We start from the raw sequence: 26,110 nt of genomic DNA, 5'->3' as shown, positions 1-26,110 counted from the left end.
TTAAGGTTCCAAGTAGTTGAGGGGAAAGAAGTCATTTTTGTACCGTTAATTGCTTGTGCATAAATGAAAAGAGCAAGGACATGATTTTTAATGGGGGGAGGACAGCTTGTTTGTATTGCAAATATGCATGCTGTGGAGCAACACAAGAGTCTTTATCTATTATCATTAGCTTTTAATCCTTGATGTTTTGTTTTGTTCCTTAATTTTTTTGGGGAGGGTGTTATTGGGTTGTTGTTTTTATTTTGATTATATATATTGTGGTTTTTATGTTGATCCTTTCTGTGAACGGCCCTGAGACCTCCGGGTATAGGGCGGTATATGCATTCTAATAATAATAATAATAATAATAATAATAATAATAATAATAATAATAATAATTAATAATAATATTTTGTTGGAAGCTGGGGTGACCCAGTCAAATGGGCAGGGTATAAGAAATATTTATTATTATTATTATTATTATTATTATTATTATTAATCAGACTGCATGCAAAGACCGCTTGTTAGTGGCAGTTTACCAGGGAAAGAAGCATCTTCCGGAGTACCTTTCATTGTTCCTGAGGGCGGGGGACCTAACGGAGGCAGCATGGGCTCTTGAATCGTGCCTATCCTTCACATCCAAAGAAAACGGATTGAACAGCACCTGCAAATATGGTGGAATATCAAAGCCCAAGCGGCTGCTGAGCCAACAAATTGCAGGTTACCTCGGGATCACTTCAACAATGGGGCGAAATTGTTATTTTGCTGCGCCTTATATTCCTCATTGCGAAGGGTCAGAGCCGCAATTTAGCTTGAATAGAAGCGAGCCGGATCTGAGGCTCTCCCGGCAATGCGCCCCATTATGCCAGGTGAATAGACGTCCTAATTCAGGGGGCAGCCAATAGGTGGCTGTGGAATAACAATGGGGAAAGGCGGGGCTGAATGGGAAACGGGAGATTAATGGTGCTTCCCTTTGTCAGAGGTTTTTGTCTTGCGAAAAGCCCGCTTTGGCGCTGATGAGGGTGACCCTCCATGCAAGTAAGAGATTCTGGCTCCTCCACTAAAATAGCACATTTCTTTTGAGAATAGGGAAGTCGGAGAGAGTGAAGTGTTATTAAGGGTGTGAGCCCCTGACAATCCTGGTTCGCGTCTTGCCCTGGTCCAGGAAGAGAGACCTACTCCAGCGAAGTTTGCATAGGCTCAGTCAAGGCAGATCTGCCACCCGAGACCCTTTGTAGGAGCGGGATAATATCTCAGTCGTTGGGGGGGGGGGTGGAGAGGGACATCTGCCCATCGAGCCATAAGTGGCACTCAGGGACTGGCACACAAGTAGAACTGGAATTGGCTGTGCTCCTCCTAACCAAGTGTAGGGAGGCTCTCTTCTGCTTTCTACTCTGATGCTTCAGTTGTGGGGTCTTGGGGGCCATCCTATCTTGGCTTGATGTGGAATGTGACCCCTCAATTCTCCTGTGATTCACCCTCCTCCGTGCAGCTTTCTCCTGCAACTGCTGCTGCTCTTCCTTCACTGCACCCTTTTTGGTACCTGCTAAAAACATTTTCATTTAGATAAGCTAAGAAGTATGTTGATGCATTTCTTGACCTGTTTTTAACTGATTGATTTCATCCCTTGAACGTTTTGCAGAGTTGTTCTTACTACTAAATGATTTTACCAATAACTTACTGGTTTTATTCCGCTTTGAGGGTTCTTGGGTATGGTTGTTTTTCTGCAATCAAGCAGGGTATAACTTTTATGAAATAAATAAGCTAAACCTGGAGGTTTCCCATGCAATCGATGCAGCTCTCCTATTTGGAAATTCAGGACATGGGGAGTCTCCCGATTGGGAGAGGAGAAATTGTGGGGCAGCAGGAATTGGAGGAGAGTGAAGGATGGGCAAGGATAAATTGAAGGATGCAGAAAGGGTTCACCATCCACATTAAGTTGAGGAAGAGGCACCAGCCTCTCCAAAGCACTGAGGGGGCCCAACACGAAATCACACGTCCTGATGTCACAAGGAGGCAAGGGGTGGAGCCAAATGCCCTCTGAAAAAGTACATTGGGGGGCTGAAACTGCCTCGGCTGCTTTTTCCAAAGTGATCCATTCTTTCAGCCATACCAGGCAGACTGCTTCATAGTATAATTTTAAATTTGGCAACGCCAGGCCTCCCCTCTCTTTTTTGTCTGTCAGGAGTTTAAATTTTATGCGGGCCTCCTTATTTTGCCATATGAATTTTGTCATATCTTTCTTCCACTCCTCAAAACATGTTTCTCTCGATATTATGGGAATTGTCACAAGGAGGCAAGGGGTGGAGCCAAATACCCTCTGAAAAAATACATGGGGGGGCTGAAACTGCCTCGGCTGCTAGGGGTTGGCGCCTATGAGTCAAGGCAGGGCCAGCCCACCAATGAGGCAGTGTAAGGCAATTGCCTCAGGGCGGCCAGATCTGGACAGCTGGGAGGGGTGGCCTACAAGGAGCATGCCATTCGCCTGCTTCTGCTCCTCTGCCACTGCCATGTGCCCACCCTCTGCAGCCAGCTCCTCTCCGGCCTCCTCCCCCTCCCCCCCCCAGCAGTGGGCAGGCATACAGCAGAGGAGCAGGAGGGTTGGTTGCTGAAGTGAAGGCGACACAGGCCTGGCATTTTCTGTTTTGACTCCAGCAGCAAAATGTCCTATCGTGGCGTGGCGTTTCCTACACTCCAGGAAAGCACTGTTTTGCTGCCTGTTGAAGACCTTCCCTCTTCAAGAGGGCTTTTGTGTGGGTATCTCCACCCCAGGCTGCACCTGTTCTGGATTTGAAATGGTTTTTCACTTTCGAAATGGCATTTCGTTGTTTTTGCATATAAAACGGGGGTTTGTTAATTGTTACGAATTTTGAAGGGTCTGGTTTCGTTTTGCCGATGTTCTTGTTGCAATGTTACACTGAGATCTTTCATGGGAAGCAATTCATAAACGGAATTAAATATATTGTGTGTTTGGTTTTTTAATTTTAAAAAAAAACACCTTTTGAAGAGTACCTTGCTTTGTCTTGAGTACCTTGTGCTGAAAGGTAGCTTAATCATTTGGCAAATAAATCGAGATGGCCGGGCTTTCTTTTTTTTTCTGTGGGAGTGGGATAGCAAAAAGGGCTGCAGAGGGAACCACACAGGAGATTAGGAAAATCTACTACTGATTGATTATTGTAATATCAATGGTGAATGGACTCTGCAACAGGGGAAAAAACAACAATAAAGATTGATTTCCCATTTGCACATGCTGCAAACATTCCAAGGACTGTTTTCTAGTAGATTGACCAAGTCTACATTAGAGAAGGGAGTGGGAGAATGGGGTGCATGAGAGAGAGGGGGGGTGATTAGGTGGGTCCAGCCCCAAATACGTTTTCCAGCCCCACCCACTGCTAGACTGCAGCATCCCTGCGAGAAGTGAGGTTACAGGGAAGCAGGCAGAGGGCCTTCTCGGTGGTGGCGCCTGCCCTGTGGAATGCCTTCCCATCAGATGTCAAGGAGATAAACAACTATCTGACTTTTAGAAGACGTCTGAAGGCAGCCCCCTTTAGGGAAGTTTTTAATGTCTGATAGTTTTATTGTGCTTTTAATTCTGTTGGGAGCCACCCAGAGTGGCTGGGGAAACCCAGCCAGATGGGCAGGGTATAAATAAATAAATAACAAATTATTATTATTATTATTATTATTATTATTATTATTAACAGGGGGAATGTGGCCCTCAAGGGAAGGGAGGAAATAAGTTTCCCCATGCTTCAGGAAATTAGCAAGTTGACCAGCCTGCCAATGTGAACTGCAATCAACAAAAGCTGGACTACTGAGCCACTATCTGTGAATATATTAAGGCAGGGGTCAGCAACCTTTTTCAGCTGTGGGCCGGTCCACCGTCCCTCAGACCATGTGGTGGGCCGGACTATATTTTTTGGAAAAAAATGAACGAATTCCTATGCCCCACAAATAACCCAGAGATGCATTTTAAATAAAAGGACACATTCTACTCATGTAAAAACACGCTGATTCCCAGACCGGATTGAGAAGGCGATTGGGCTGCATCCGGCCCCCCGGGCCTTAGGTTGCCTACCCCTGCCTTAAGGTGTCATTCTATGCAGATTTGCCTAGGAGTAAGGATGCCTTCATCTGCCCCAGCTGCAACAAAACATGTCTCTCCCATATCAGCCTCTACAGCCACAGCAGGTGCTGTAACTGTCCAACAGCTGGACTTCACCTCCAAAGATACAGTCTTCCGTTGTCTCCCAAGGCAGACAAGATGCCAACAAGCCCCATTCAACACCCTTAGACTACCCTTTCCTTTCTGAGCCTTTATCACCCACGGGCAGGAATCAAAATCAGGAATTGTGTCCCTCAAAGTGCCTTGCAGACTTCAGCTGCTGCTGCTGCTGCTGGGTGAAGCCTCAGGGGATGTTCCACTCTAGCAAAACGCCACCTGCTCTGAAGCAACTTTCTAATTTGGTCGCTCGTGGCTTGGACAAGTGGAGATCTCCTTCTGAGGATAAGATCGGCCTGGCCTTCAAAACCCAGCCGCAGAACGCCAGTGGCAGGTGCCACTCTCCGTGGGACACAGTGCCAATCAGGGCCGTCTTTACCAGGCGGGCAAGGGGTGCAGGGCACCCGGGTGCCAAATTCTGGAGGGCACCAGGAACCCGCCGCTGAAGCCGCCTAAGCTCCACGGGGCGGTTGGCTCGTGGCAACACCACTCACCCGACCTCCCCTTCCCCGGGGGCTGTCAAAGTTGACCGCCGGGTGCTGTGTTGCAATGGAGAGAAGGGAAGAGGAGCAACAGCACCCGCTGTGGGGGAAGGAGGCTGAGGAGGAAGGAAGGAAGGAAGGAAAGTGGAGGGATTGAGATTGTGCCTGTCCCAGCTGCTGGAAACAAGCGCCGCTGATCCGCGCTTAGCCCTGCTCGGCTGGTAGCAGCTGCGCGCCCACAAGAGAAGCTAATCACCCCCAGAAATGCTGTGCTGCTGCTGCTGCTGAGAGGGAGACCCCAGCCCCCCCCCCAGTGGCTCCTGGACGGGTCTGGGAGAAGCAGAAGCAGCCAGCAGAACAGGAAAGGGCGGTGGGTAGGTGCCCTCTGCCTCCGATCCTGCATGACCACTCCGGTTTTCATCTCACAACAGCAGCACTTGTCAGACTCAACGGTGCTGGGGCATGGCTAAACTAAATTTGGGGAAGCTGGGTGGATCTTTGCACCCCGGCACCGAATATGCTAAAGATGGCCCTGGTGCCGATGTTCCAAAGCACAACTACGATGGGGTTGGGGCTTGGAAGAAAAATGGGTCTGAGTCAAGTCGGACGCAGAATTCACTCCTCAGCCCCTACATCATGTGAAAGACGGAAGAAGAAGAAGAGTTTGGATTTGATATCCCGCTTTATCACTACCCGAAGGAGTCTCAAAGCGGCTCACATTCTCCTTTCCCTTCCTCCCCCACAACAAACACTCTGTGAGGTGAGTGGGGCTGAGAGACTTCAAAGAAGTGTGACTAGCCCAAGGTCACCCAGCAGCTGCATGTGGAAGAGCGGAGACGCGAACCCGGTTCACCAGATTACGAGTCTACTGCTCTTAACCACTACACCACACTGGCGGAGGAATTTTGTGCGATCTGTGAGCCACATCCTGCAATTGGCTCTTGGAAATGGGAGTTTGGGGTAGCATTTAGGAAACTGCATGAGCAGAAGAAAGAAAGATGCATCTATCACACCACATCTGGCTCAGCTAGGCGGCACGAAGGTTTTTACTTAATTTGAAGCTGGAATGATACAATTACAAACATCGTTTCCCATGGGGCACGCACTCTTTTCTCTGTTTTTTTGCCCCACTGTCCTAAAGGTCCTGCATGACAGATTCCTTGCAAAGCCTGTACACAGAGGGTGATTACAAAGCAAACTGACTCTGGCTTGCCAGTCGAGACTTTGGGAACATGTGTGCCTATACGATGCCTGTGTTTTGAAACACCTCCTTGTCACATTTCACACTTGGCATTTCAAAGGGAACACTTAAAGTAAATCATAGATGCACAGTGTAAAAAGAGAGGACAGCAGCCAGACTTTATCATGCTTAGAGTAAACCCATTCATCTGCTCCAGAGGTTACCAAAGTGGGCAAGATCACCCTCTGAGGGGCACTAGGATTATCTGGTGGAGGGCGCTGAGAGGAAAGGGGTATCAGCTGGGCACTGGAGGTGCAAATGACTATCATAAAATCCTGGAGTTGGAAGGGACCACGGGGGTCATCTAGTCCAACCCTCTGCATTTCAGGAATGTTTTCGCACAACGTGAGGCTCGAACCCATGACCCTGAGATTAAGAGTCTCATGCTCTACCGACTGAGCTATCTTTCACTCTGTTGACCTTGAAAAGCTGTCGTCACTGGATCAAGTTCATCCATCTCGTTGAATTAATTAAATAGTTTTGATTTTGAATAAATGTGCACTTGATAGCTCAGTTGGTTAGAGCATGGTGCTGATAATGCGAGGGTTGCAGGTTCGACCCCCATATGGGACAGCTGCATATTCCAGCATTGCAGGGGGTTGGACTAGATGGTCCTCAGGTTCCCTTCCAACTCTGTGATTCTAGGGTTCCTATTGTGAATGTCATTATGTTCCTTAGTGGGCCGTGTAAACCGCTATTCTAAATAATGTTTTTTATAGGATGGATGTGACACTAATTAATTTTTTTAAAAAGTCTTGTTGTTTCCATTTGACCTTTCACCAACCAGTTGCTTTGCAGCTGTTTTTGGACTACAAACCCCATCAGTTTCAGACAGCACAGCCAAACAGGTTGCGGCTGATGGGAGCTGTCTTCCAAAACATCAGGAGGGCACCAGGTTGGGGAAGGCTGCTTTATCCAGTTGAGGTTTGGACTGTGATTGCTTTGTACCAGCAGCTGTTTCTAAGCTATTACTCTTCAATGAGGTTTGATTGCTGCCGTTTTCACCGTTTAAATTTGTTTACAGGCCGCACTTCTAAGCACGCTGGCTAGGAATTCAGAGGGATTTTACTTCCAAGCAAACAGGCTTAGGTGTGCAATTTTTGGTGTGTTTCATTGATGTAGTTTTGTTATTGTACGGGCTAATTAGATTTGTTAGCCAGGCTAGATTCGTTTTTTGGCAGGCAGGGAAACAAAATATTAATGACAGGTGAGAACGAATCTCTTTAGAGGCTGGAAGCAGACAGCATCTCCATAATGCACCCCTCTTTCTCTAGATTGAGGACAGCACCAGAAAGCTGCATCTCAGCCCTGAACCCCCAAACCCTGGCTTCCCTCCACCTCAAAATCCATGCTAAGGAACCCCATGATGTCAATTCATTCCTTCTCTGTCAGGCCTGCCTGTGGCCCTTGCACTACTTGGCTGAGCACTGGGGTGAGCGGTTGGAGTGACCCACACAGTCCACATTTGGGGGCGTCGTGGCCGGAGGATGACATGGGTTTCCACCCAAAGCGGCTTCTATAGGTCATAGACCTCCTCTGAGTAGGCGTTGGGCTCTTCCTCCGACCTGGTGGTCACCTTGAACTGGCGCCGCAGGAACCCTCCGTAGCGCTTCTGGTTGTCCCACTTCAGCTTGGGCCGGATCCTGCGCATGAAGCCCCCGTAGCGCTTGCGCAGGTCCCCCAGCTCTTGCCCGCCCTCCTCGGCCGTGTCGGAACCTCGCTTGGGGTACTTGCGGAGGAAACCCCCGTAGCGTTTCACCTCATCCTTGAGCGACCCCGCATCCGACTCTTCCCCGTTGTAGGCCAGATCCCTGGTCTCCAGAGCCGCCGGGTATTCCTCCTCGGCACCCACTTCGGAGGCTGCCCTCTCCCTCACCTTCCGGAAGAACCCACCGTATTTCTTCGCCATGCTGCCCTTGGCAAGGGCGTTCTCGCGGAGGAGAGAAAAGATCTTGTTCTTGTCCAGCTTCTTCATGAAGCCCCCGTAACGTTTGGCCGGCCCAGTGTACACCTCCCTGGGTCTGGGGTCACCTCCCTGTTCGGTCTCCTCCTCCTCTTCATCCCCCTGGGATAGTCTGTCGGGCTCCCCCTCGATCAGGAAAGGGGCGAGGAAGGGCAGCGCTTTCTTGCACTTCTCCCACTCAGTGCTGGACAACAAAGAGCCTTGGCACTCCAGGGAGCATATCTGTAAGACACCAACAAAAGGGGCATTCTGGTCAACATTCCCTCAGTGGCCCAGAGATAGAAATTCTGTAAAAACCCATTATCAGTGAGTGCCAGCATTGTGTAAGCAAAAGGGAGGTTCGGCCGTGAAACTGGCAGGAACCAGTTTAGGAAGGATCTACCAGCTGAATGTTAGAGTGAAAAACAACTCCAGATAAGCTACAAGGAGGGCTCTGCACATCCAGTAACAATGGGTGAAGTAAAGTTGTCTTTGAAGGACTGCGGTTGGATGAGAGATGGTGGAGCGATGGGGTGTTGGAAGGTGATTGGCCAGGGGATGGATCAGCTGATGTTAAATGTACGTATCTTCTCCATAGACACAGGAGAGGTGGGTCTTGTGGGATGTAATCCACTGGGAGCAGTCAAATACAACATTCCTTGTTTTCCTAGAGTGGGCATGCAAGGGAATGTTTGCTCCAGCCAGTTGAGACTTCCTGTTCCTCCTGGCCTGGAGCATCCTTCCTCTTGGATGTGACTAATGGGTGGGCGTGACCTTTCCAGACCTGGTAAAAGGACAAGGCGTGCTGTCACTCTCCTTCTTTACAATTTTCATTTCGTCCTGTGAACTGCTGGACTGGACTGCTAGCCTGCAGTCACTAGGTAAATCTCCCTTATGGGGTAAAACTATTTGTATATATTTGAAACTTAAAAAGGTAAAGGGACCCCTGACCATTAGGTCCAGTAGTGTCCGACTCTGGGGTTGTGGCACTCATCTCACTCTATAGGCCAAGGGAGCCAGCGTTTGTCCTCAGACAGCTTCCGGACAACATGACAAAGCCACTTTCTGGCAAACCAGAGCAGCGCACGGAAACTTAGTTTACTTAAACTTAAACTTAAATTTAGTTTAAGCCTAAAACCTGCCTTCAGGGATCACACTGTGCTCTGCCTGATCGTGAATAAACTTTCTTTTTATTGCATATGAATAAAACTGTGGTGTCTTTATTCTTTTAGGAGGTATTCAAGGGGTCTTACCAGGAAAATATTAGAACACATTTCAATCTGGGCAAGCCAGATGGAACTGCGTATTGTCTTAAGAAATTCACACGAGTTTGCAACAAGTTTTCTGCTGTGTGAAGGGGAATGCACTCTGCAAAGTAAAGAAACTTGCTAGCGCGAGTTAGGAAGGATATTAATAAACAATATATCCTCTCCTGGCACCCTGAAGGTTCCCACAGGTCTGAGACCAAGATAGGTTACCAACAAAATTATGCTTGCATGTATGTTTTGCTTGCATAAACAGCATCCCGGATCGGATTAGGTGGGCAAGTTTAGCCAAGCCTTGACCGGGCCTGCGACTTACCAAGGGGCTGATGAGCTTATCCACATCCTGGCTGTGGAGAGCACATGCGGAGCACTGAGCGGAACAGTCTGCCGAATTCGAGGTAGCCAAACTGAGGCAAATGGCAAGTGCCAGAAGCTGCCACTCCATTCTTGAAAGCAGGCACCTGAAGGAATTGGGAAGAGAGGTGAGTGAAAGACAGGGAAGTTGCCCACATATGCCCTTTCCAGGGGAGGAGTGGCTTCTCTGAAATACCAGCACTGTTGAGAGCCCCATGCCGTTTTTTTTTGGGGGGGGGGGGAGGTTGGAATCATAGCTTTGCATGCAGAAGGTGAGCATCCCCAGGGGAAATCCCTGGCACCCCCAGAGAAAACTACAAAAGGCCTTTGGTCAAGAATTTGGAGACTGAATAAGCTCCACCGAGGTCCTCAATCCAAAAAGCAATTAAGGCTTTCTTTCAGTTATTTTTACACATGAAATTATATCTTGCTGGTGTTTCCCGTTGTTAGATTACTTTGAGATGCATAATGGGAAATGACTCATGAACGGAAGGAAGCAAATAAATAAATAAATAAATAAATAAATAAATAAATAAATAAATAGGGGAAAGGTTTAAGCAGCCTCAGCAGCCTTTTTTTTTTTTTTTTGCACAAAGCAGCAGACTCCTGCAACTGCCCTTTCCGTTACTCCTTCCCGCCCCCTGTCCCCCCCCCCAAGTCAGGAGGCTGCTCTGTAATGACCGGCTTGATTTAAGGCACCTTCCCACCTGGCCTCAGGCAAGAGCAACCTGATGGCCCATTAAGAAGGCAGCTATTTGCCATCAACAACCAAGCTGTACAAAAACCAGGAGAGGCAGTTCTCTCAGTCAGCCTTAACAGGATATATGTGCTATTTTTCAAGGAAAAAGAGGTGCCAGAACTCACCATGAACATCTCCCCCCTCGATTTTTAGCAATGGCGCCCACCTGAGAGGAGCTGGAACTGAATTCCAGCGAGTTCCAGCTGAAAATAAACTTTGTGTGTGCATGTGTGTATTCCAGGGGTCAGCAAACTTTTTCAGCAGGGGGCCGGTCCACTGTCCCTCAGACCTTGTGGGGGGCCGGAATATATTTTTTTGGGGGGGAGGGGGGGAAATGAACGAATTCCTATGCCCCCCAAATAACTGAGCTGAGGCTCCAGTACTTTGGCCACCTCATGAGAAGAGAAGACTCCCTGGAAAAGACCCTGATGTTGGGGAAAATGGAGGGCACAAGGAGAAGGGGAAGGCAGAGGATGAGATGGTTGGACAGTGTTCTCGAAGCCACCAACATGAGACTGACCAAACTGCAGGAGGCTTGGAGGATAGGGGTGCCTGGCATGCTCTGGTCCATGGGGTCACAAAGAGTCGGAAACGACTAAACAACAACAAGGTCAGGTCAAGATGCGCCTTTCTGCCCAGGTCTTTGCAGGCGGATGATGGGACCGGAATATCTCCCCTATCCCACTTCCATATTGTCACCGGGCTGCAAGCTTTGGCAGTGGGATTTTGCGTCAGCTGGAAATGAAACCCCCCCCCCAAAAGTACCCAAAAACTTTCAGGCAAACACTCTTCCTTTGTCTCTCTCCAAAGGGGTCCCTGTTCTGAATCCCCAGGGCTTTTTTACCGCTTGACTTTCTCCTCCCTGCTCCAGCTGACTTTCTCCTTAATGTCCTTTAATTGGGGCTGATGGAGAAATATGCTAATCCTCCCATATTCATTTGTGCTAAATTAAGCTGTAATTTGAATGATATGCATTATCATATGTCGAATTATCGACGTTAGCAGAACATAAATTCCACTGTGCTGCCGGTGGCTCAGAGGCATGATTCACTATCTGATTACAATACTTTGCGATCTTTTGGCACCTTTCATCTGCTGATCGCAAATTGCCTTAAGAGCATTAATTAATGGCGCCTCCCAGAATGACTGCAGAGCCAAGTGCAGCTTGGGGGGGGGGGAAGGGAGTTGATTCTTTCCAAGGCGAAAGAAAAATAAAATATAATTTCACCTCTACAAAAGAGAGGACATTGGTGGACTTTTAAGTTCACAGCATGCTGTGCGTTGAAGGAGAACTATATGAAAATGATGTGCCGGTGGTATTTAACACTTGTAAAGCTAGCAAAGATGCGTAGAACTGCTTCAGATGTTTGTTGGAAATGTGAGGAGAAGGAAGGCACGTTCTACCACATGTGGTGGACGTGCACGATAAAAAAGCATTCTGGGAAGTGATATACAGTGGTACCTCTTGTTGCCAACTTAATCTGTTTCGGGGTGCCGTTTGCACCCCGAAAACTCCGCAACTAAAGAGCCTCTTCTGCACATGTGCAACCTGAAGCGGCTGTAACCTGAGGTATGACTGTATAATGAGCTGAAAAAAATGTTAAAAAAAAAAAAAAAACAGAAGACTTTTTTAATAGGAATCTTAAACGCAGAAATACCAAAGCAGCAGAAACGATTATTTATGTACACGACAACAGCAGCACGGATACTACTGGCCCAAAGATGGAAAGAAGATAATGTCCCTTCATCAGACGAATGACTGATGAAGATGATGGACTATGCTGAAATGGCGAAATTGACCTGGAAAATCAGAAACCAGGAAGATAGAAACTTTAAGAAGGAATGGATTTTTATTTTTATTTTACAATTTATTTAAGAGAACACTGTAAACAACTAAAAACTTTGGCCGGATTTGAGTGAGGCTTGCATTGCATTAAAAACCAAGGTTAAAAAGAGAGAGAGCACATTGGTTCGTGAAGCCCAGAGGCTGCTCAAGGGGCAAAACTGTAGAGTTGGAAGGGACCCCCCCCCAAGTGCCATCTAGTCCAACCCCCTGCAATGCAGGAATCACAGCTAAAGAATCTCCCAACCTTTGCTGAAAAAACTTCCAATGGAGAAGAGTTCGCCACTTTCTGAGGGAGTCCGTTCCACTTCAGATATCTAAAGGGCTGCGACATGGGGGATTGAGCAAGCTTGTTTTCTCCTGCTCCGGAAGCTAGAACCCGAACCAATGGATTCAAGTTACGAAAAAAGGAGATTTGGACTAAGCGTCGGGAAGAGCTTTCTGATAAGAGCTTTAAGGTGCTTGGTATCTGAAGAAGTGTGCATGCACACAAAAGCTCATACCAAGAACAAACTTAGTTGGTCTTTAAGGTGCTAAAGGTAAAGGTAAAGGGACCCCTGACCATTAGGTCCAGTCGTGTCCGACTCTGGGGTTGCGGCGCTCATCTCGCTCTATAGGCCAAGGGAGCCGGCGTTTGTCCGCAGACAGCTTCCGGGTCATGTGGCCAGCATGACAAAGCCGCTTTCTGGCGAACCAGAGCAGCGCATGGAAACGCCGTTTACCTTCCTGCCGGAGCGGTCCCTATTTATCTACTTGCACTTTGACGTGCTTTCGAACTGCTAGTGGGCAGGAGCTGGGACCGAACAACAGGAGCTCACCCCATCGCAGGGATTTGAACTGCCGACCTTCTGATCGGCAAGCCCTAGGCTAAGTGGTTTAACCCACAGCGCCACCTGGGTCCCTTTTAAGGTGATACTGGAAGGAATTTTTTTATTTTGTTTTGACTATGGCAGACGGTGACCAACACAGCTACCTACCTGTAACTGGTAAGAGCTGTTTGGCAGTGGAACAGACTCTGCTGGAGTGCGGGCAAGGAAGGAGGAGAGACTCTCTTACCACGGATGTTTCGTCAACTGTTCTGGCAGCCTTTTTGGCTAAGGTTAGGTGGGGGCAGATGCATTGCATAAATGAACCAATTTCCCACCGGTCGTTTTTGGTGCAGAATGCTCCACTCATTTTCCAGTCCACAAACAGACGGCCAGCAGTGAGGGATGTGTGGCTTCTTGATAGGTTCTTATATCATCCCCGCCATTCCTCTGAATCAGCTTGCTTCTATCGATTTCTCTCGGGATGATTTAAACGCTCTTATTAAAGCAGGAGGGGGAGAGAATTAAATTTCTCATTTTGCTGCTGCCGGGCTGCGGAGCGCAGAGGCAGCTCTCAAACGGTGTGCCAAGGGCCAGTTCGGATACACAAATAACGATAGGTACAATGGCGCAATTAAAGATAAAATGCGCTTAGAGAAGACAGGCTTGTTTTTAAAAAACAAAACAAAAAAAAACCGCACGCCGACAGAACGAAATGAACTTTCGCACGCAACTGCAAACTTGCAGGCAAGCAAAATCCGGGTGTGTGTTTGTGTGTGCTGTGAATTCAGGGATTCTCCTCGCCTCATTGCAAATGATGACATTTGTTCCACTCTTAATGACCCCAGCATTGTCTTAGTGCAGGGACGGGGAATCTGTGCCCCTCCTGATGTTGCTGGACTACAACTCCCATCATCCCCTAACAGATGCTTTAGTTGAGATTCCTGCATTGCAGGGGGTTGGACTAGATGACCTTGCTGCTGTTAGTGGAAACCTCATTCAGATATGCCCAGGTGTCTGCAAACCTCAAAGAGAGGCTGTTCCACCACCTATCTCTTGGGCTGGGTATAAGAAGGAAGGTTGAAGCACGCCCTACTCTATAAAAGGCTAAAGCTAACTCAGATGGGAAGCATATTATTATTATTATTATTATTATTATTATTATTATTATTATTATTACAAATATAGCCAACGTGGTGCTTATCAGATATTATAGACTACAATTCCCATCATCATTGGCAATTCGGCATGTTGTCTGAGCCTGATGGGAAGTGTGGTCCGCAGAATCTGGAGGGTGCCAAAATGGGCGAAACGTATAGCGGTACCTCGGAAGTCGAACGGAATCCGTTCCGGAAGTCCGTTCAACTTCCAAAACATTCGGAAACAAAGGCGCAGCTTCCAATTGGCTGCAGGAAGCTCCTGCAGCCAATCGGAAGCTGCGGAAGTCACATCAGACATTCGGGTTCCAAAGAACATTCAAAAACCGGAACAATCACTTCCGGTTTTCGATCATTCGGGAGCCAAAACATTTGACTCCCAAGGTGTTTGAAAACCAAGGTATGACTGTATTATTGTGTTTGTTTGTTTGTTTGTTTGTTTGTTTGTTTGTTTATACCCCACCTTTTTCTCTGATGTGACTCAAAGCATTGGGGGATTTTTAGTTGTTTTCCAAAGGGGGGGGGAGACTGACAATGCAATTCTAAGCACGCTTACTCAGAAGTAAGTCACATCATGTTGGGCTGACTCCCAGGTACATTGAGGCATTGGTTAGAAGATATAATTATGCATGGCTTACAGATACTGGAGAGAGAGTGTGTTTCTCTCTCCCATAATACTAGAATCCAGTCAGCTAATGAAATCCACTGGTTTGCCCATGTGACTCCAGCATCCTGTTTTTGCACCAGCCTGCTAGATGCCCATGAGAAGCCTGCAAGCAGGACTCAAGAGCAACAGCATTCTCCGGCCATTTGCAGCCATTCAGAAGCATAACTGCCTCTGGTGAATGCAAACACCATGCACCCATCCTAGTTAGTAGCCATTAATAGCTTTGTTCTCCATGAAGTTGTCTAATCCTTTTTTAAAGACATCTGAGTTGGTGGCCATCACTGCCTCCAGTGGGAGGGAGTTCCACAGTTTAACAATGCACTGGGGGGCAGAAGAACTTCCTTTTTCTGTCCTAAATCCTCCAACATTCAGTTTCATAGGACGTCCACGAGTTCTAGTGTTATGAACAAGGGAGAGAGAAAATTCTCTATCCACTTTCTTCATACCATGTATAGTTTTATACAGGTGTATGGGGTGTTAGGGGTGGTTTGTCCACCTTTGGTCCCCATCCTGCACTTGGCTAGCACCTGTGGCTCCCAGAAGATTGTTGTTCAGTCATTCAGTCGTGTCCGACTCTTCGTGACCCCATGGACCAGAGCATGCCAGGCACGCCTATCCTTCACTGCCTCTCGCAGTTTGGCCAAACTCATGTTAGTAGCTTCGAGAACACTGTCCTGCCATCTCATCCTCTGTCGTCCCCTTCTCCTTGTGCCCTCCATCTTTCCCAACATCAGGGTCTTTTCTAGGGAGTCTTCTCTTCTCATGAGGTGGTCAAAGTACTGGAGCCTCAACTTCAGGATCTGTCCTTCTAGTGAGCACTCAGGGCTGATTTCTTTAAGGATGGATAGGTTTGATCTTCTTGCAGTCCATGGGACTCTCAAGAGTCTCCTCCAGCACCATAATTCAAAAGCACCAACTCTTCGGCAATCAGCCTTCTTTATGGTCCAGCTCTCACTTCCATACATTACTACTGGGAAAACCATAGCTTTAACTATACGGACCTTGTTGGCAAAGTGATATCTCTCTGCTTTTTAAGATGCTGTCTAGGTTTGTCATTGCTTTTCTCTGTCATCCTAGCACCATTAAAAAAAAACACTAACTTTTTAATTAGGAAGGTGATGGGGAATCACACTGCAAATTGTGGGGTGAAGGAATCCTTAACTGGAAAACGTATAGACACCATGCAAGCAAATTAGGATGCATGCTCATTGTCATTTCTCCTGCAAACAAATCAGAATGAATGCTCACTGGTGTTGGATAGAAGAGGAAGAGACCAGCCATAGAGGTCTTCCTTAGAGGGTGAGGCTGAGGAAGGGGGAAGCTCCCCGGTGAGAGCTGGGGGGGGGGATTCCTGTCTCTGTATGTGGATTGAAGATTAAGATATTGGGGCGATAGGAGGCTATAGATATATTACTAATAATAAACCACAAAATTACCGTACTTTTCCGTGTATAAGACTATGTTTTTTTTACTCTGAAATAATGTTCAAAATCAGGGCTCGTCTTAGACACAAATAACTTTCCCCCCCAGAGAAAATGAATGCTCACTGAAGACTAGACATAGTCTGACCCTCTGTGTTGGGTGTTTTAGCTGAGTTTCCCGCATTGCAGGGGGTTGCACTAGAAAGATGACTGAAGAAGTGTGCATGCACACGAAAGCTCATACCAAGAACAAACTCAGTTGGTCTCTAAGGTGCTACTGGAAAGAATTTTCTATTTTGTTTCGACTATGGCAGACCAACACGGCTACCCACCTGTAACTAGAACGATGACTCTTAGGGTCCCTTCCAGCTCTTATGAGTCTATGTTTTTCTGCTTCAACAATATTCCATTATGCTCCTATCACTTTATGTAATTGTATTTTGTATAAATTATAAAAAATTATAAATAACACATGCTCGGTTTACAAACAAAACATTTACTGTAAACGGCCCTCTTTCCAATGCTAGGATGGTGGGGCATGGGCGTATCAAGGATTTTTGTTGGGGGGGGCAGAACCTCAAATTTGTATATACGATACTGAGCAGATGGAGCAATGGTCTGAGTCAGTATAAGAAATGTCTGGGGGCAGGATTTTGGCTGGAAAGAGGTGCAGAGGGGGAAAGGTTAAATTCTGCACAATGCACTCCTGATCCAGTTCAGAACCCCTCACAACCAGTGCCAGATTTACATATAAGCTAAACAAGTTATAGCTTAGGGCCCCACTCTCTTGGGGGCTCCAAAAAAATTAAACGAAAACAAAACTGGATGTACATTTCCAAAATATAAGATAAAAAACAAATAAAATAAAACTTACATACAGCAGCAGTGTTTTGTGTTGTGTAGGCTCCTATTTGTTGTGTGCAAATGGCTTTGTATTTTAATATTTGATGGAAGCTGCCCAGAGTGGCTGGGGAGACCCAGCCAGATGGGCGGGGTACAAATAATAAATTATTATTATTATTATTATTATTATTATTATTATTATTATTAGATACCTATTAGGTCCACAAATTACCGCATAGCATATACAGGTGAAACTCAAAAAAATAGAATATCGTGGAAAGGTTCATTTCTTTCAGTAATTCAACTTAAAAGGTGAAACTAATATATGAGATAGACTCATGACATGCAGAGCGAGATATGTCAAGCCTTTGTTTGTTATAATTGTGATGATTATGGCATACAGCTCATTAGAACCCCCAAATTCACAATCTCAACTTTGGGGTTTTCATCAGCTGTGCACCATAATCATCACAATTATAACAAACAAAGGCTTGACATATCTCGCTTTGCATGACATGAGTCTATCTCATATATTATACTCCAGTAGTTAATGAAAACAATTGCTTACATAAATGGACTTTTCCACAATATTCTAATTTTTTGAGTTTCACCTGTATTCAACACAGAAAACAGCAACAATTTGTTGTTGACAAAGGACAGCTGGACATATAAAGGGCCCCATTGCCTTCAGTAGCTTAGGGCCTCATCAAACCTCAAACCGCACAACTACTTTTTTTAAATAATATAAAACAGAAGGAAAGCATCTCGGGATAAGCAGGGGCATAGCAAGGGGGGCAGGCCGCCCCAGGTTCCATAATAGAGGGGGTGACAAATTATCAAGGAAGATTTTTTTTTTTTTGAAAATGCCTTCTCCGAAGGTCTTATCTTACTATACTAGGGATTATATAGCTATATATAAAATTTCATGCATATCAGTTAATATCTTGACCCTCCTCCACCAAAATAGTTCACTTGGCTGTTTTCCTATGTCGTGAAGGCTGAAATTTCAGTTCAGTGGAGCCCTTACTGTTCCCAACCCTAACCCTGTGGAAAGCCATCTAATTAGACTTCAATTTGATTTTGAGATGTTTTTAGGAGGTAATTTAATTATTGTTTGATTTTATACCAATGTTATGTATCTGATGTTAGCCACCCTGAGCCCGACTTCGGCCATGGATTGTGGGATGTAAATAAAAGTTTTATATTATTATTACTTGTTATTATTCCTTTGTAAGAAAATATGAAATAACGTAAAACTATTTTTGCGGGGGGGAATCAATGGGGGGTTGACAAGAAATTTTCCACACTGGGTACCACCTGACCTTCCCATGCCTCGGGGGGATGACAAAAAAAATGCCCCCGGGTACCAATTTACCTTGCTATGCCCCTGGGGATAAGCACACTTAAATACAAAAAACCCTAACATTTGAGACAGCCCTAATTTTACACTGGGCTTTACACTGCTGTGTAAAGGCAGTGTCTCAACCGGTGCGCCCACAGTTTTGCTGCATGGATATTGGCATATGCTGAACTGCTAAACTTGCCCCCCACATTTTCATTTCTGCAAACGCAGCTTGGGTTCCTGCTGAGCTTTGCCGATGTTACCTCTGCTGTCAAGCTGGGATTAATGTATCTGAACCCACAACACACCATAAAATAAATACTCTTTTTTTAAGAAAAAGAAAAAGAAAAGTCCACGTTGCAGGGAAAGGTTGAAGGCATTGCCGTAAGAGATTTAATAAAACTTACTGGTGTTTACAGCTTTTCTATTATTGTTGCTTTTTAAAGTGGTCGGAATAGCATTTTTCTCAGGTAAAAATAACATATTGAAGCTGGGGCTGGGTGGCAGGAAATGCAATTTGTTCTCTGTGGAAATGCTGCTTTGGGGAAACGCTTGAGAACACACACACCCCCTTGGTGAAAATGGAGTAATAACTCCCCTGCTTTTAGTGAAAACATTTGGACCTCTGTCCAGAAAAAAGGCAACTAAAGCAAATCGGTAATGAGAGGCAATAAAAACATTGCAGAGTCTTCCATATTCCGACAATTGTACATGCCAGGCTTCGCCAACCTGGTGCCCTCCAGATGTTTTGGTTATGTTATAGGATTTCTAAGGTCATATATATTATATATAAATGTTCATAAATGTACCAGGCAAACACATACATACATAAATAAATAAATACATAAACCACATATCTGAAATAGTACAGGGGAACAATCCTGAAGCCATTTTGACTCTCCCAAATTGACCTCAAATCTTTCTCTGCAAGGAAGGAAGGAAATGGGAAAAGCTTCCCAATTGTCTTTGGACTGTAGGGGCTTACACCTCCCTGTAATACAGTCTGGCAAGTGAAACTGGCAGAAGATGAAGTCCAAAACCTATGGAAAGCACTGAGGTGGCGAAATCCTGCTTAATGACTCAACATCCATGTTGGACTTTACGGCAATAAGGGTTGTCCGACAGTGGAACGGACCACCTTGGAAAGTGGCAGACTTTTTAAAACAGCGGTTGGATGGTCATCTGTCTTGTATGATCTAGTTGAGATTCCTGCATTGCAGGGGGTTGGACTAGATGACCCTCAGGGGTCCCTTCCAACCCTACAACTCAACGTGGTATTTCAGCAGCCTAAAATAAGGGGGGGGGGGGAGAAACTGGCCCGATTTATTCAGAGTTTCCATGTCTGGCTTTCTAGAGGTGATCTTTACTGGCCACCGGTTATGTTATATTCTTTATATTGTTTTACAGGTGAAACTCGAAAAATTAGAATATCGTGGAAAAGTCCATTTATGTAAGCAATTGTCTTCATTAGCTACTGGAGTTTAATATATGAGATAGACTCATGACATGCAAAACGAGATAGGTCAAACCTTTGTTTGTTATAATTGTGATGATTATGGCGTACAGCTGATGAGAACCCCAAATTAACAATTTCAACTTTGGGGTTCTCATCAGCTGTACACCATAATCATCACAATTATAACAAATAAAGGCTTCACATATCTCGCTTTGCATGTCATGAGTCTATCTCATATATTAGTTTCACCTTTTGAGTTGAATTACTGAAAGAAAAGAATCTTTCCACAATATTCTAATTTTTTGAGCTTCACCTGTATTTGCCTCAGCTTTTTGTGACTGGGGTGTAAGAAAATGGATTTGAAGTTGCAGAGAATGTATTGTTTTGGGCGCTTGGGAAAGGGTGCGACCACGGAGCCCTGGTTTTCAAGAGACTTTTCTTTATGGAAATACACAGCACAACACTCAGCAAACACAGGAGGAGCCCCACTGAATTCGACCAAAGGCTCATCTGCTCACATGCTGCCGGGGGGGGGGGTCTCCCCACCACTGTTGTGTCCCTCCAGCATCTGTTGGGCAGCGGTACACTGCTTTTGGACATGGAGGTTCCACTTAGATAACTTAGCTAATGGGAGACTTATCCTCCATGAATTGTTCTGTCTGTTTGGAAAAATATATTTATATAAGCCACCTACTTTGGACAGATGAAATTTAAGTAAAGATCACAGGGTGGTCTGCAAGGGCAAAAACAGTTTTCTGAAGTCGAAATCCCAATTGCTGATGGTTCATTTTGTGATAATTCCTCTTTGCATGTGTTGCAAAGTACTGAATATATACCGTATTTTTCCATGTATAAGACGGTAGACAGTACTGAATATATACCGTATTTTTCCTGTGTATAAGACGCCCCCCATGTATAAGAGGCCCCCTATTATTGGTGACTCTGATTCAATAAAATGGGGGGAGATCTATCCATGTATAAGATGCCCCCAAATTTTGGACGTTGCTTTTTAGGGAAAAAACCTAGTCTTATACACGGAAAAATACGGTAACTAGTGACAAAAATGACAAATGGACCTTCTATGAATACCATTTCTAGAGGTGGGAGGTGAGGATGCGGGGGATAGATAACTTTGCTCCCTAGAGATTTTTTTAAGCCCTCTGATTCACAAGGAGGAGGAAAGTAGTCACCAGGAAGTTCTCCTGTGTTAAGCCTTGTGCAGGAGGATGTCCCAATCAGCTGTGGATTTAGGGCAGTGCAGACAGCTCCCTCGCAGAGGGTGCCAAGCCAGGGGGTTGCAAAACTGAGAAACTCCATCATTGAGAAGATCAATTTGGGGGGGCGCCAAATTTTGGGCTCGCTCAGGGTGCCATGCTATCAAAGATTACCAAAGTCCCCCTCCCAATGGATTCTGCTCCCAAATGGCTCTTATTACAGAAACAGTGTTGTGAATGAGCAGCAAAGATTTGCAAATCATTGAAGAAAGCAGATTGCACCCTCGCCCTCTTAGAATTAACCCGGTTCGGTTTGCCTCTGTGGCAAATGGGAGCACGATATGAACCGTCTCTTATCACTGCCTGCCTGTTGCTACGTTTGAACAATCTGCCATGAGTTGTTTTGAAGGTGTCCCAAAATAACAGAACCCCCTGTTTTATCTCCCCTTTTGTTTCTACCCCATCCCTCTTTCTTTCTTTTTTTAAATAATATTTTTATTAAAGATTTTCTTGATTTACAAAGGTAGTGTGTCTCTCTCGTATTTTTCCGTATAACATTTTTACAAATCAGTTTTTGTTGTTGAGACATTAGGAAGAAAAGGGGGAGAGGTGGACGGGATGGGGGGATAGGTGGGGTGGGGTGACGATGTTTCTGTTTTGCTTAATATGAGTAGGGTTTGGTGTCAGCGTCGTTTGTGTAGGTTCTCTGCTGTTCGCTTGTGCTCCTTTGGCGGTGAGAGAGGTCGGGGTTGGCGTAGGGTGTGATTGTTCATTTGTGGTTGGCTGTGGTGATCTTTGGTTTCCTGTGTGAATGGGGTGGGTGGGTGTTTTGGATCAGGTTAGCCATATTGATTTGTATGCTGCCGGTAGATTTTTGTCATTGTCTTGTTGGGCTGTGTGTGTGATGAAGGGGGACCATACCGGGGTGAAGGCGTCTGCTTCTGTTTGTCCCCGTGTTAGTTTCAGGTTACTGGTTAGTTTTTTTCTAGTAGGGCTGTTTCCCATACTACTTGGTCCCATTGGTCCATGTTTGCTCCTGTCAGGTCTTTCCAGTGTCTGGTTATGATGTTTCTGGCTGCTGAGAGTAGATGGGTTATGAGTTCTTTGTGTTGTAAGTGGGCATTATTGTCTTGGGAGATGTTTAGTAAGACCAATTCTGGGGTGGTTTCTAACACTTGCTTGGTTATCCCCATCCCTCTTTCTAATGAATCCCCAGCTGGGGTGTACCAAGGGGTTAGCTAGCTTGGCCCCCACCCAGTGGCGGAGTAAGGCTCCGCGGTACCCGGGGCGGCAAAGGAAACGCCCTGGGGGCGGGGCGTCGTGACATCACATTGTGACGTCATGGCGCCCCGCCCCCAGGGCGTTTCCGGGAGTGCCGCCGCCGCTTCTGCAGCCCTCTTTTGAGCCGAAGAGCCCGCTTTTAAGCTCTGCGGCTCAAAAGGAGGCTGTGGAAGCGGCGGTCCGACAACGGAGTGCGCCTGCGCGAAATGTCGTGCAGGCGCACTCCGTCGTCGGGCTGTGCGCTGCCGCTCCCAGGGTGACAGAGGGAGCAGCAGCGCGTGGGAATGGTGGGAGGGGCTGCCGCTTGTCACCCCCACGCGCCGCCGTTCGCTCCATTGCCCCGGGAGCAGCAGCACTGCACACACCGTGCGCTGCTGCTCCCGGGGGGACGGAGCGAGTGGCGGCGCATGGGGTGACAAGTGGCAACCCTCCCGCCACTCCCCACGCACGGCTGGTCACCCCGGGAGCAGCAGTGCTGCACGGACGGGGTGCTCCCTCGGCCGTACGCTGCTGCTCCCAGGGCGACTGAGCGAGCGGCGGCGTGTGGGGGTGACAAGCGACGGCCCCTCCTGCCACTCCCCACGCTGCCGGTCACCTCGGGAGCAGCAGCGCTGCACGGACGGGGTGCTCGCTCAGCCGTGCGCTGTTGCTCCTTGGGTGACGGAGGGAGCGGCAGCGCTTGGGAATGGCGGGAGGGGCCTCCGCTTGTCACCCCACCTGCCGCTCATCACCCCCACCCGCCGCTTGTCGCACCTGTCGCCCGGGGGCGTACCGCCCCCACCGCACCCCCCTAGCGACGCCCCTGCCCCCACCAAAGGTGCAGACCTAGAGGGCAGCAGGAAGGAAGGAAGATGGGGAGAGCTGGAGATTGTCAAAGGAGCAAGGGATGGTGGGGTGCCAATGCAGGTTGTCAAGGGAGCACTGATACAACTGCTGGCCAAGGGAGCCAAGCTGTGCCTCTGATCCCCAGTCTTCCACAAACTGGTGCCAGCTGAGTGGCCAAACATCTGGAGAGCACCAGGTTGGCAGACGCTGAACCACACTGAGGGCAAATTCCCTGTTCATTCCAATAGAGATTGCGCAAGAGAACTTCCCAGTGCAATGTTGGTGCACAAAGCATCCTTTGTTCCCACTCTTTTAAACGGCTTCTAGACAAAGGTCCGTATAGTTAAAGCTATGGTTTTCCCAGTAGTAATGTATGGAAGTGAGAGGTGGACCATAAAGAAGACTGATTGCCAAAGAATTGATATTTTTGAATTCTGGTGCTGGAGGAGACTCTTGAGAGTCCCGTGGACTGCAAAAAGATCAAACTTATCCATTCTTAAAGAAATCAGCCCTGAGTGCTCAGTGGAAGGGCAGATCCTGAAGCTGAGGCTCCAGTACTTTGGCCACCTCGTGAGAAGAGAAGACTCCCTGGGAAAGACCCTGATGTTGGGAAAGATGGAGGGCACAAGGAGAAGGGGACGACAGAAGATGAGATGGTTGGACAGTGTTCTCGAAGCGACTGGCATGAGATTGGCCAAACTGCAGGAGGCAGTGAAAGATAGGCGTGCCTGGCGTGCTCTGGTCCATGGGGTCACGAAGAGTCGGACACGACTGAACGACTGAACAACAACAAAGACAATCAGCCTTGAGGCTGTTCTATCAAATCCAGTGGATTGGGGAACAATAGCAGGACTAGAGATAAGGGAGAGTTAAGCTGCAGTCTTGGATGTGTCTGCTCAGAAATAAACCCCACTTAGTTCAGTGGAGCTTACCCCCAGAGGCTGGGACCCAAAGAATGGCTTCGAGTTACAAGAAAGGAGATTCCGTCTAAACATCAGGAAGAACTGTCTGACAGAAAGAGCTGTTCCACCATGGAACAGGCTCCCAGGAGAGGTGGGGGAGGGGCTCTCCTTCCTTGGAGGTTTTTAAGCAAAGGTTGTGTGGTCATCTGTCATGTATGATCTAGTTGAGATTCCTGCATTGCAGGGGGTTGGACTAGATGACCCTTGGGTCCCCTTCCAACTCTACAGTTCTATGATTCTATGATAGTTAAGTGCGCACAGGACTGCAGTCATAAGTGCTTTAGGCTGCAAATCAAACCCCAATTACCAAGGAGTAAGCCCCACTGAATTTTATGGGACTTACTTCTGAGCAGAACTGTGCTGTTAAAAGTCCCACTGACTTCAGTAGGCATGTGCCCGAAATCAAACTGATTCGAGTTCTTAATTCTGTCTGGATTATGCCCACTATTTCTCCTGGCAAATTCACAAGAAATGCACGCGGATTTTCACCAGCAATAGAGGAAACCCCAATCAAATGTGCCCACAGTAGCAAACAAGTGAACCAGAAAGGAACTTTTGTGGTATCAAAAAAAATGCACATTCTTTAACAAAAAAAAACCCAAATAATTTTATCTCCGTTCCTTTCGGCTGAAAGTTAGAAATGCATGGCATCAAGACTGATCTTAACCTACTGGCATGATTTTATTTGCTGGCTCCCCCTGAGCTGAAACTGATGCGTGCTTCGAAGTGGAATAGATATAATCAACAGAGGCAGAGTTCAGAAATCCATTGCTAAGGAGTGGGGGGTGAGTGGAGAATAGAGACGCATCTATATATATATTCCATTTAAGTGCTTCTGCTTTTCGCAGTTGATGCTTTTCGCAGTGCAGTCTCTTACACACCTACTCAGAAGCAAGCCCCGCTGAGTTTCAGTGGGACTTACTCTCAACTAAGCGTGTGGGTGTGCCGGATCGGAGCCCTGTTGAACGCAAAGCAGGCGAACGCCGCCGAACGAAAAAGAGCGTTCCCTGGTGTTGCCAATGGCGAAACTGAGGCTGAGCCCTGCGGGAGGTGGCGGGTTTGAAAAGACATAAATCAATGGGTGGAGAAAGGGAAGGTATTTGAGGAGGACAAAGGATTGCACAGCAGCCGACGTGGAAAAGGAGCCAAATGACACACACACAGAGAGAGAGAGAGAGAGAGAGAGAGAGAGAGAGAGAGAGAGAGAGAGAGAGAGAGAGAGAGAGAGAGAGAGAGTGAAGGTGTTACCTGCAGAAAGAACTCCCAAAGTTCAAGGAGACGCTTCTTCAGAGAGTTGGCCTCAGGTGGGTTCTCTGGACAGGACGCGAAAGTTGCAGGTTCCTCTTGCCCGTGTGCCTGCTTTAGTTCATCCTTGGGGGGCGGATGGACCGGTGGTGAATGTGCTCTGACCCCTTCTTTGCTTCGTAGCTCGGCTTCTTTCTTCCCCCTTTTGCAATGGGTTCCTCCCCTTGCCCCTCTTTTTATTGACATGCCGCCGCCTCCTGCCACGCAGCCCCAGCGCAGCTCAACCTCTCCCGAGCCAATAGGGGAAGACGGAAGCTCTGAATAATGAGAAGCATCATCCGGATCTTCGACACCTCTATGGGGGGGGGGGGGGCACCAGCAGATCCTTGCTAGAGAGACTTTCCGCAGGAGTAAGGGAGTAGCAGAAAAGAGCTGGCAAAGCACAAACTTAATTCTCCACAACAAAACCCCTAGTTTCTCAGAAGCAATTCCCTCTCGATGCGCAGGGTGTCCGTCACAATAAGGGCCCCTTCACACGTTCACATTTCTTAGGCGACTACTACGGAGTTTTAAATCTATAACCCCAAAATGGCAAAAAACAGGGACTGTGCAGAAGCAAGCAGAAATCCCTGCCAGGGTCGCGCAAGGCTGGCTCCCCTCCCTGCTAAAAGGACACAATCGTGGCAAACCCAGGTCAGTGCGTAATGTGAGAAATGTCCCTGAATGTGAAGAAAAAGAAATGCATATCCCCAGGCGATTGGGAAACCACAGCAAACTTGCTTTGCGGAATTAAGGGAACATTCGGGAGTTCGGGAGAGCCTTCCT

General features: G+C 47.1%; 1 protein-coding gene across 1 annotated transcript; it reads right to left on the bottom strand.

The window, feature by feature from the left end:
* Positions 1-6,681: 6,681 nt before the first annotated feature.
* On the bottom strand, positions 6,682-25,388 carry PDYN (prodynorphin). The gene is made up of 4 exons (XM_033151041.1): positions 25,295-25,388; positions 19,860-19,862; positions 9,447-9,594; positions 6,682-8,108 (listed from the first exon to the last, which is right to left on the bottom strand). Exons 3-4 carry the CDS (start codon positions 9,573-9,575, stop codon positions 7,440-7,442), a joined length of 798 nt encoding a protein of 265 aa, XP_033006932.1. The 5' UTR covers positions 9,576-9,594; positions 19,860-19,862; positions 25,295-25,388; the 3' UTR covers positions 6,682-7,439.
* Between the last annotated feature and the right edge of the window lie 722 nt (positions 25,389-26,110).

This window comes from Lacerta agilis, chromosome 6 (assembly GCF_009819535.1).
Source record: "Lacerta agilis isolate rLacAgi1 chromosome 6, rLacAgi1.pri, whole genome shotgun sequence".
Taxonomy (NCBI): domain Eukaryota; kingdom Metazoa; phylum Chordata; class Lepidosauria; order Squamata; family Lacertidae; genus Lacerta; species Lacerta agilis.
This window is presented reverse-complemented; position numbering and strand designations above follow the sequence as displayed.